Source organism: Dasypus novemcinctus, chromosome 11, assembly GCF_030445035.2.
Source record: "Dasypus novemcinctus isolate mDasNov1 chromosome 11, mDasNov1.1.hap2, whole genome shotgun sequence".
Classification (NCBI taxonomy): domain Eukaryota; kingdom Metazoa; phylum Chordata; class Mammalia; order Cingulata; family Dasypodidae; genus Dasypus; species Dasypus novemcinctus.
Genome location: NC_080683.1, coordinates 7,365,612 through 7,377,865, shown reverse-complemented (window position 1 = coordinate 7,377,865; position 12,254 = coordinate 7,365,612). Strand labels below are relative to the sequence as shown.

At 42.7% G+C, this 12,254-nt stretch overlaps 1 protein-coding gene across 1 annotated transcript in view; it reads right to left on the bottom strand.

Annotated features, from left to right (window-relative positions):
* Positions 1-12,254, bottom strand: part of FANCE (FA complementation group E) — a 30,583-nt gene that overhangs the window by 1,666 nt on the left and 16,663 nt on the right. The window contains exons 8-9 of the mRNA XM_058306618.1: positions 2,076-2,142; positions 951-1,076 (exon numbers count right to left, since the gene is read on the bottom strand). Of these exons, the coding sequence (XP_058162601.1) occupies positions 951-1,076; positions 2,076-2,142 (193 nt within the window). The remainder of the gene's footprint in view (positions 1-950; positions 1,077-2,075; positions 2,143-12,254) is intronic.

Sequence of the window (12,254 nt, the reverse complement as noted above, 5' to 3'; positions counted from 1 at the left end):
CTGGGATCCGTGCAGGGCTTCAGGGCATCCACAAGCCCCTGAAATCATGCATAAGATGTGTATTCATATTCTTATTTTTTTGGGAGAGTCTGCAGCTTTCACCAAATCATCAAATGGGTCTGTGACCCCTAAGAAAAAGGCAAAGAGCCAACAGCCAAGAATTCTTGGCCTTCAAGATAAAGTCCAAGCTCCTTACCATCATCTACAGAGCCCTCCATAAAGTCTATCATGTCCTGGCAACGCGACCTTGGACACATTAGCTTAAGCTCTCTGGCTCTTCATTTCCTTGTTGGTAAAAGTATCTCTACAGGGCAGTCACGGGGAATGAAGAGGTAACACATAAAGGGCTTAGATCAGTGCCTGAGGCAGGGCAGGGCTATGGAGGTGTGAGCTATTAGTATTTAGCTTGCTCACCTTAGCCCCTCACACCCTCAACTCTCACTTTTTTAGGTCCCAGGCACAAAGAGCTGCTTGAGACTCCCCTAGACATTTGCTGCTTACACTGCGTCATTTGCCTGCTATGTCCTTTCCCCCATATCTGGCCCTGGATTAACCACCACTCGCCCTTCGAGAGTTAGGAGGCTTTCCCAATTTCCAGCCACAAATAAGGCTGAGTTGCCCCTTTCATCCTCTGCCACCGAACAGCCTGTGCGTACCTCTTAGCCGGCTCCGGGCAGATGCTACAATTATCTGTTTAGGGTATCTTCTCCCTCTCACTAGCCCGGGGTGGGGAGGGAGGGTCACCTCAGAAGGAGGGCTCCGTGGTGATCACTGCTGGTTCCTCACTGCTCCACACGGCATCTGGCCAGAGGTGCTGGCTGGCTGAGTGACCTCCTGCGCAGGTCCTGGGCTTGAACCTGCGGCTTCCCTGGCTAACGCGGAGGGCTTTACCCCTGGAAGGCTATCTGTAGCCTCGTGGCAGGCCCTGGGCAGGCCCTGTCAGTACTCACGTGGGCCTGGTACTTGGTCATCACCGTCAGCATGAGCTTGGCGTAGGCCATGGACGCGGCAGCTGCCAGCCCGCCTTCGCAGAGCTTCTCCATGAGGACGCCGAACTTCTCGGGGGTCACCTCGACCTGCACCCGTTGGGGAGATGGAGCACTATCACAGGAAAGGCCTGGGCTCTTCACGCTGCCAGCCCTGGACTCCATTCCCAACTCTACCACGTCCAAGCTAAGTGGCCCTGGGCAGGTCACTTAACTAAGATGAGCCTCAGTTTCTACGTTTGTAAAGAGGGAGTTCATAATATTTAACTTTGAAGACTGTGAAAAGGATTAAATGAGGTGATGCACATAAGCGTGGCACATACGTCTGAGAAAATGAAAAGGCTCAGATGAAGACCAATGGGAGGCCGGGTAGTGGAAGCGGCTCCGTGGCTGGAGCTACAAAGGCGTTAAGAGGTCTGGAGGGACAGCGCCAGCATGATAGAACGGCTCTTCATATACGGGAGGTGCCATTTAATAAGCACGTAATACGTGTCAGGCACCGTTCCTAGCACTTTGCACCAAGTATCTCATTTAAACCTCACCATAGTTTTAGTGGTAGGTACTATGATTAATCCCTTTCCACAGATCAGGAAACTGAGGCATTAAGAGGTTACGTTGACTATCTAAGATATAAACAAATGAATCTGAGGTCTTAATATGGAAAAATTGCCAAATATACATAAGGAAAAAAAAAGCAAGGTATGTAACACTGCATATATATATATGGCATCTCTGGAAGAATCCCCTAAGACTAGTAGCACTGGTTAGCCCTGGGGAAGGGAATCTGGATGTTTTTGAACTTTTAAAGCTATTGCCTATTCGAAAAGAAAATTCCGTTTAAATATACACATCAAAAAATACCTCCCCTAAGTCCACACAAGTAGTAAGAGGGTGAGCTGGGATCTCCCTGGCTGTCAGCGCTCTGCTAGGCCTTCGGAGGCCCAGTGACACCCACTGACCCGGCACCCTGCTATAAGGCAGCTGTCCTGCTTGCCCCTCCATCACTGAAGGATGGGGAAACGCAGGAGCGCCGTGCCCCCCACAGCACCGCAGCACTTCTTAGTTCACTTCCCAAAGCAGAAGGCTCACCTGCCGCTCCAGGAGTGACTGCACCACCAAGAAAGTCTCCTCCTTCCAGGGCAGCTCCAAGATCTGTCTGCAAAAGAGAGGCCCTCATGAGGAAAGCCCAGCCTCCTACCCCAAGCCTGGGTAACCAGCGCACCTGCCCTGCAGGCAGGGCAAGGACGGGGACTCTAACAGGAGGCAACAGAGGAGCAGTCCGAGCGCCGCTGATGCCGGCAGCCATCCTAGGAGCCACTGCTGCCACAGTGCTGGGCAGGCCACGCCAGGTCCCCAGGAGCTGACGATGGAGGACTTGGTAAGAGAGATGTACAAAGATCCCCAGATAACCGTCGGGAGCCCAAGTACACCCTGAGTCTACTCCCAATTCTACCTCTACTCAGGGAGGGGGATGGTGATGGCGTGAGATGACACACACGAGGGCTTCCTAGGGACCTTCCCACAGAGCCTGACCCATGGTCACGTCCACTCCACGAGCTGCGCTATCCTCCGATTGGAAAGGCAGCGTGTCATGGTGCCAACAGTACAGCTTCATGTGGACAGACTCGACTTCATCATTGCTTGGCCCGTGGGCCAAGTCCCTCACCCTCTCTGAGCCTCAGTTCTCCCACCTCTGAGGAGGCAGCAGCACCCACCTCACAGGACTGTGCGAGGATTAACTGAGAGAATGCATGTGGAGCTGCAGAAGGTGCTAAACAAGTGGCAGCTGATACTATATTTAAGACTAGTCCTTTCTTATATTATATTTAGTATTCTATATTTCCTATCTGTATCCAATGGGTTTTTTTCAAACAAATCAATTTTACTGATACATATTAATAAAGAATACAATTCAGCCAAAGTGTACAATCAGTAGTATTTGGTATAATCACATAGTTGAGCATTCATCACTTCAATCATTATTAGAGGATTTTCATTATTCCAATAATAATAAACACAAGTCAGACAAAGAAAAAAGCACACTCTCAATCTCTCTATGCTTCCCTGTAGTACACAGCTGCTATTTCTGGCTATTTATACACATTATTTGTTTTAAAGCAGTTTTATCACATACCGTATGATCTATCCAAAGTGTATAATCAATATGGCTTTTAGTATAATCAAATTGTTCTGCATTCACCACCACAAAAGATTTCAGAACAATTTCATTAGTCCAAAAAAAACCCACAAAAACCCACACTCCTTAGCAATCAATTCTCAATCCTTCTATCCTTCCCCAGCTTTACATAATCACTAATCTAATTTCATCTTCATAAATTTATTTATATTTACATTTGATTTATATAAGGGGAATCAGAGTATGTAGTACTTTGTGTCTGGTTTCTTTCACTTGGCATGTTTATTTTATTTTTTATCTCTTATTAACATCTTGTAGTATTAACATATATTTAGTTTCAAAGAAAAATGGTCTTATATATGCAGTTTTTACCCATATTCATATTTCACATGCAGTACTACTATGCTATACAGTCCTATGCTACATTTTTTAAAACTACTTTTTTTCACTCTTTTTTTCTTTTTTTTTGAGGTACCAGAGCTGGGATTGAATCTGGGACCTCACGTGTAGAAAGCCAGCACTTAGCCACTTAGCCACATTGAGATGGCTTTTTCATTTATTTGCTTGTGTTTGTTTTTAGGAGATACCAGGGACCAAACCCGGGACCTCCCATGTGGGAAGCAGGCGCTCAACTGCTTGAGTCATACCTGCTCCCCATTTTTGCTTTCCTTTTAATAACATACATGACCTTAGAATTTCCCTTAAACCAGTCTTAGCCACCTAATGGTACTGCTAGTTACAAAGACTATGTTGTGCTTTCACCTTTTCTATTCATTTCCAAGGGTTAACACACATCCTATTTCAGCCACAGCCATCTGTACAAGTGAGCCCTCAGCTTTATTCTCTCACCTCATTCTCTTTTCTGACAACCTATATTCAAGCTATTAATTTCAAGAGATTAAACAATATATTTACTTCTTAGTAACACAATCATATAGTATTTGTCCTTTGTCTTTTGTTTTAATTAATTTATTGAAATATATCACTCACACACAAACATACATAAATAATAAGCATATAGTAATAGTTGTGAACTTACAAAACAAACATATATAACATCATACAGGACTCTCATAACTCACCCTACCACCAACACCTTACATTATTGTTAAACCTTTTTTATTTTTTTTAAATTTTCTCCCCACCACCCCCCAGCTGTCTGCTCTCTGTGTCCATTTGCTGTGTGTTTTTCCATGACTGCTTCTATCCTTATCAGTGGCACTGGGAATCTGTGTCTCTTTTGTTGTGTCAGCGCTCTATGTGTGCGGTGCCATTCTTGGGCAGGCTGCACCTTCTTTTGCGCTAAGCAACTCTCCATATGGGGCACACTCCTTGCGTGTGGGGCTCCCCTACGCGGGGACACCCCTGTGTGGCATGGCACTCCTTGCGCGTATCAGCACTGCACATGTGCCAGCTCCACATGGGTCAAGGAGGCCCAGGGTTTGAACTGCGGACTTCCCATGTAGTAGGTGGACGCTCTATCCATTCGGCCAAGTCTGCTTCCCTAAACCTTTTTAACTAATGATTAAAGAGCACTGTCAAAACGTTACTACTAACCAAAGTATTTTCCCCCAACCATCCCTATTATTATTAATATCTGTCATTTATATATGAACATACATAAACAATTACGTGTATAGTAAAAGTTGTGAACTTACAAAGCAAACATGCATAACATCATAGAGGGGTCTCATACATCAGCCCTCCACCAACACCTTGCATTGTCGTGAGATGTCTGTTACAAATTACGAAAGAATATTGTCAAAATCTTACTACTAATTATAGTCCTTATCTTACATTTGGTGTGTTTTTCTACCAACCCACCATATTATTTTTTAAATATATTTTTTATGACAGAAGTTGTAAACTTATAAAACAATCATGCACATGTGCAGAATTCTCAAGCAACACCCCTCTATCACACACCACACTGTGGTGGAATATTTGTTACAGGTAAGATAATATCATCTAATTGTTACCATGTCCATAGTATGCATTTGGCTCATATTTTCCATACTCCCCTTTTATCAACACAGTACATCTTTGGCACAGATGCAAGAATATTATATTATTACTGCTAACCACAGTCCATAGGTCATTCCAATTGTATTTTTCCCATGTGATATATATATAGTGATATACATTTGCTGTAGCTCACAAAGAACACTGTTGCATCTGTACCATCAACCACATTTCTCACCCACCTCTTGGTTTACTGTACTATCCAGTCCCTAGATTATTCTCCAGCATTCTGTCCATTGGCATTTACATCCCTAGACTACCATTTACAGCCACATCCCCATTTATAAACTAGCTGTTACTATGTGTTATCATCCACTCTATACATTTCCACTCCTTTTACAGTAAAACTACTTAAAACTTCTACATACATTAAACATCAGTAGTCCATCTCAGTCCTTCTCTTATCTCCATTAAGAGTCTACCACCTACCACCAGGTCTTGAAGATATTTTCCTACAATTTCTTCTGGAAGGTTTATGGTTCTTGCTTTTATTTTTAGGTTTTTGATCCATTTGAGTTAATTTTTGGATAAGGTGTGAGAGAGAGGTCCTCTTTCCTTCTTTTGGCTATAACCAGTTCTTTCAGCACCATTTTGCTGAATGTACTGCTCTGCCTGAGCTGTGTGGGTTTGACAGGCTAGTAAAAAATCACTTGACCATACATGTGAAGGTCTGTTTCTGAACTATCAGTTTGGTTCCATTGGTCTACGTGTCTGTCTTTATGCTAGTACCATGCTATTTTTACCACTACAGCTTGGTAGTATGATTTAAAGTCCGGAGATGAGGGTTTGCTTTTCCTTTTTAAGATGTTTCTGGCTATTCAGATATACTCAGTTATCTGGATAGAATGGTACAGAGCTAGCCAGCCTCCTCCCTGCCAGGGGTGGGACTGAAGCCTAGGCCAGGGCTGCAGGCTCATCTGGGTGAAAGAAAACGGGTCCTACCGTCACTGCAATATTTGGTCAGGCCGGCTTCCCCTCAGGCTGGGGGCAGAGTCAAAACGGCAGCTAATGGCCTTTTTCTGACTTGGACAAATTCACACCCTAGCTGTTTCTAGGGTTATTCCTCAGCCATCCAAATCTACCAATCAGTAGCTGAAATCGGCTGTCAACCGTCTCTTCCTCCCCTGATTTTGGGAAACGGAGCTTCCAATTCCAGTCACAGAATAGCTCCTGGAGCAGCTTGTACCACCAGAGTAGGACAATCACTGGCCTCCGTGGCTTGGCCGGCAATTTCCCAGAGAGGCTGGCATAGGTCCCTGTAGCTTCCTCCCTGTCAGAGGTGGCGCTGGGGCTTAGGCTAGACCTGCAATCTGACCTGGGTGGAAAGAAGCCGGTCCGCACCAGCACTGGGATTCTCAGTCCACCCCACTTCCCCTCATGCCAGGTGCAGAGTTAAGATGGTGGCTCCCAGCCTCTTTCTGACTTGGACAAGCTCAACCTTTAGCTGTTCTCAGGATTATACTGTAGCCCACTGAATTTACTCCTCAGTAGCTGAAGTTGGTGCCCAACCGTCTCTTCCTCCCCCGCTTTTGGGAAGTGGATCTTACAATTCCAGCCATGGAACAGCTCCCGAGGTGGCTTGTGCCTCTGGTGGAGGATGGGTACTGGCCTCCAGACCATGGAGCACTCTACTTAGGAGTCTTCTCTGCAGATGGGCAGCCTCCTTCTTCCACCCCTTCAAGGATGTGGCAGGATGCTCTTCTGGCCTCCTGAAGCCCCTAAACAGGTGCTTCACCTAGCTCAGATAGCTCTGGGTGTTTACTAACTAACCATCTTGCTATTCATTCATCAGTACTTGTCCTTTGTGTCCGTCTTGCTTTGCTCAACATGTCCTCCAGGTTCATCCATGTTGTCGTATGCTTTACAACTTCATTTCTTCTTACAGCTGCATAATATTCCATCATGTGAATGCACTACAGTTTGTTTATGCATTCATCAGGTAATGGACACCTGGGTTGTTTCTATCTTTTGGCAATTGTGAATAATGCCATTATGATCATCGGTGTGCAGATGTCTGTTCGTGTCCCTGCTCTCAGTTCTTCTGGGAATATACCCAGTAGTGGTATTGCTGGGTCACATGCCAAGTCTATATTCAACTTCTTTAGGAACTGCCAAACAGTCCTCCATAGTGGCTGTTACCATTCCATATTCCCACCAAAAGTGAATAGGTGTTCCTGTCTCTCCACATCTTCTCTAACACTGTCGTTTTATTTATTTTTTAAAGATTTATTTCTCTCCCCCCCCCCACCCCAGTTGTCTGTTCTCTATGTCTATTTGCTGCGTCTTCTTTGTCTGCTTCTGCTCTTATCAGCAGCACGGGAATCTTTCTTTTTGCTGTGTCATCTTGTGTCATTTCTCTGTGTGGGCGGCGCCATTCTTAGGCAGGCTGCACTTTCTTTCGCACTGGACGGCTTTCCTTATGGGGTGCACTCCTTGTGCATGGGGTGCACTTCTTGCACGTGGGGCTCCCCTACGCGGGGACACCCCTGCTTGGCACGGCACTCCTTGCGCGCATCAGCACTGCGCATGGGCCAGCTCCACACGGGTCAAGGAGGCCCGGGGTTTGAACTGCAGACCTCCCATGTGGTAGATGGACGCCCTAACCACTGGGCCAAGTCCACCGCCTCTCTGTTGTTTTAACAGTGGCCATTCTAATAGGCATGAAATGATATCTCATTGTAGTTTTGATTTGCATTTCCCTAATCATTAGTGATGTTGAGCATTTCTTCATGTATTTTTTTGCCATTTATATTTCTTCTTTGGACAAATGTCTATTCAAGTGTTTTGCCCGTTTTTTATACAGTCATTTGTCTTTTTATTGTTGAGGTGTAGCACTGCTTTATATATCATGGATATTAAAGCTTTATCAGATATTTGATTTCCAAGTATTTTCTTCCATTGAGTTGGCTGTCTTTTCACCCTTTTGACAAAGTCCTTTGAGGTGCAAAAGTGTTTAATTTTGAGGAGGTCCTATTTATCTGTTTTTTCTTTTGTTGCTCATGCTATGCGTGTAAAGTCCAAGAACCTGCCAACTACCATACGGTCTTTAAGATGTTTCCCTATATTTTCTTCTAATAGTTTTATGGCCTTGGCTTTCAAATTTAGGTCTCCGATCAATTTTGAGTTGATTCTTGTATAGGGAGTGAGGTAGGAGTCCTCTTTCATTCTTTTGGTTAGGGGTATATAGTTCTCCCAGCACCATTTGTTGAAGAAACTGTTTCATCCCGTTAACGTGGCTTTGGTAGGTTTGTTGAAAACCAGTTGGCCATAGAGGTGAGAGTTTATTTCTGGACTCTCAATTCTATTCCACTGATTGACGTGTTTATCTTTATGCCAGTACCATGCTGTTTTGACCACTGAATCTTTGTAATATATTTCAAGGTCAGGCAGTGAAATTCCTCCCACATCACTCTTCTCTTTTAGAATGTTTTTGGCTATTCAGATGCACTTTCCCTTCCAAATGAATTTTTGTCATTGCCTTTTCTATTTCTGTAACGTAGGCTGTTGGAATTTTGATTGGTATTGTACTGAATCTATAAATCAATTTGGGTAGGATTGTCATTTTTAAGGTACTGATCTTCCAATCCATGAACATGGAAATGTCTTTCCATTTGTGTAGGTCTTCATTGATTTCTTTTAACACTGATTTGTAGTTTTCTGCATTTTGGTCCTGTACTTTGGTTACATTGATTCCTAGGTATTTAAGTCTTTTTGTTGCTATTGTAAATGGAATTTTTTACCTGGTTTCCTCTTCAAATTGTTCAATACTAGTGTACAGAAACATTACTGATTTTTGTGTGTTGATCTTGTATCCTGCCAGTTTGCTGCACTTGTTCATTAGTTCCAGTAGCTTTGTTGCAGACATTTCAGAATTTTCTAAATATAGATCATGTCATCCATGAAGACTGAGAGTTTTATTTCTTCTTTTCCTATTTGGATGCCTTTAGCTAGAACTCCTAGCACAATGGTGAATAACAATGGTGACAGTGGGCATCCTTGTCTTGTTCCCAATCTTAGAGGGAAAGGTTTCAACCTTTTCCCACTGAGTGTGATGTCGGTTACGAGATTCTATTTGCAAGTATTTTATTGAGAATTTTTGCATCTATATTCATTAGCAATATTGGTAATTTTCTTTTCTTGTAGTGTCTTAATCTGGTTAAAAGGGTATCGAGGGGGTGATGCTGTCTTCATAAAATGTATTGGGTGTATATGGGGACCTCATATTTTTTTAATGTAATATTAAAAAAATAAAGACAAAAAAAAATGTATTGGGTAATTTTCCCTCCTCTTCAATTTTTTGGAAGAGTTTAAACAGGTTTGGTATTAATTTTTCTTCAAATGCTTGGCAGAATTCACCTGTGAAGCTATTTGTCCTAGACTTCTCTTTGTTGGGAAATTTTTGATGACAGATTTAATCTCTTTAAGTGTGACTGTTTTGTTAAATTCTTGTATTTCTTGTAGAATATAGGCTGTTAGTGCATTTCTAGGAATTTGTCCATTTCATCTAGGTTGTCTAGTTTGTTGGTATACAATTTCACTTATGAACCTTTTTATTTCTGTGGGGTCAGTCATAACTTCTCCCCTTTCATTTCTATTTTCTTTGTTTTCCTCTTCTTTTTTCCTTTGTTAGTCTAGCTAAGGGTTTCTCAAATAACCAGCTTTTGGTTTTGCTGGTTTTCTCTATTATTTTATTTTTTTTTGTTCTCAATTTCATTTATTTCTACTCTAATCTTTATTATTCCTTTCCTTCTGCTTGCTTTAGGAATGTTTGCTCTTCTTTTTCTAGTTTTTCCAGTTGTTCAGTTAGATCTTTGATTTTAGCTCTGTCTTTTTTTTTAATATAGGCATTTAGGGCCACAGATTTCCCTCTGAGCACTGCTTTTTCTGTATCCCATAAGTTTTTTTGGTTTTTGTTTTAAATCTTTTTTGTTATTCTTAATTGTTCTACCATAAGTTTTGTTTTTTTTTTCCATGTGGGCAGCTCTCCTTGTGGGCACACTCCTTGCCCATGGGGCTCCCCTTCATGGGGGACACCTCTGCGTGGCATGGTACACCTTGTGCGTGGCAGCACTGCATGTGGGCCAGCTCACCACACAAGCCAGGAGGCCCTGGGTTTGAACCCTGGACCTCCTATATGGTAGGAGGATGCTCTATCACTTGAGCCACATCTGCTTCCCTACCATAAGTTTCTGATAAATTGTGTTCTCATTTTCATTTCAATATATTTCAATATATTTACTAATTTCACTTACAATTTCTTCTTTGACCCACTGATTAATTGTTCAGGAGTGTGTTCAGCCTCCACACATTTGTGAATTTTCTCCATTCTGTCTATGATTGATTTCCAGTTTCATTCCATTATGATCTGAGAAGGTGCTTTGTATAATTTCAATCTTTTTATATTTTTTGAGCCCTGCCTTGTGACCTAACACGTGGTCTATCCTGGAGAAAGATCAATTAGCACTTGAGAAGAATGTATATCCTGCTGAGTTTGGGTACAATGTTCTGTTAAATTTAGCTTGTTTATCATATTGTTCAAGTTCTGTTTCCTTGTTGATCTCCTGTCTAGTTGTTCTAATGATGTGAGTGGTGTGTTAAAATCTCCAACTATTATTTTAGAGATGTCTATTTCTCCCTTCAGTTTTGCCAGAGTTTGCCTTATGTATTTTAGGTTACCCTGGTCAGGTACATAGATATTTATGACTATTATTACTGCCTGGTGGATTTTCCATTTTATTAATATACAATGGCCCTTTGTATCTCTTATAACTTTTTTGGATTTGAAGTTGTTTTGTCTGATATTAGTTTAGTTATCACTGCTCTTTTTTGGTTACTGTTTATATGGCATATAATTTTGCAACCTTTCGCTTTCAGCCAGTTTGTATCCCTGGGTCGAAGGTAAATCTCTTGTAGGAAGTATATGGATGGCTCATGTTTTATTTTTTTTTAAATCCATTCTGTCAACCTATATCTTTTGATTGGGGAGTTTACTCCATTCACATTCAATATTACTATAAATGCGTTATTCACTTCCACCATTTTATTCTTTGGTTTTCATATGTCATATCTTATTTTCATCTGTCTTCTTATTCTTTTGGTTATCCTTTCTGCTATTCTTTCTTCTATACTGTCTTCCAAATCTCTCTCTCCTGACTTTTTCTTTCAGGCTGTAAGGCTTCCTTTAATATTTCCAGCAAAGGAGGATTCTCTTTTAGGAACTCTTAATTTCTGTCTGTATTTTGAACTCACCTTCATATTTGAAGGATAATTTTACTGGATAAAGAATTCTTTTTTTTTTTTTTTTAAGATTTATTTATTTATTTAATTCCCCTCCCTCCCTCGGTTGTCTGTTCTCTGTGTCTATTTGCTGTGTCTTGTTTCTTTGTCCGCTTCTGTTGTCAGCGGCACGGGAAGTGTGGGCGGCACCATTCCTGGGCAGGCTGCACTTTCTTTCGCGCTGGGCGGCTCTCCTTACAGGGTGCACTCCTTGCGCGTGGGGCTCCCCTACGCGGGCGACACCCCTGAGTGGCACGGCACTCCTTGCGCGCATCAGCACTGCGCATGGGCCAGCTCCACACGGGTCAAGGAGGCCCGGGGTTTGAACCGCGGACCTCCCATGTGGTAGGCGGATGCCCTATCCATTGGGTCAAGTCTGCTTCCCCTCAATGTCTTTTCGATGTCCTTTATCTCTTTAGCCATATTGCCTTTCAACTCATTAGTGGGTTTTTTTTGTATCCAAAATGTTTATTGGGATGGTATCCCACTCATCTTCCTTCAGGGTGCTTTTAGTGCTGCTTCCATCTGAAGGAGCATCCTTCTTTAAGATTCGCTTTTCCTCCAGTAGGTTGGCAGAAGACAGTGGAGCAACCCACACACAGAAGTCCTGTTTGTGCATGGCTAAAGACCATGGCGATGTTATGGCATCCTGGGCATTTTACATTCATGAAGTAGGAACTGGGGCTCTGCACCAGGCACTTCTTGTGTTTCCTCTTTTCCTCTTCTGGAGAGGGATGGAGGAGGTCCTTGATGAGAGGCATGTTCTCATGGGAAAGTCATCACCACCAGAAAGGCCAATTTGATTTTTTATATTTGTGTGTATCTCTTTGATT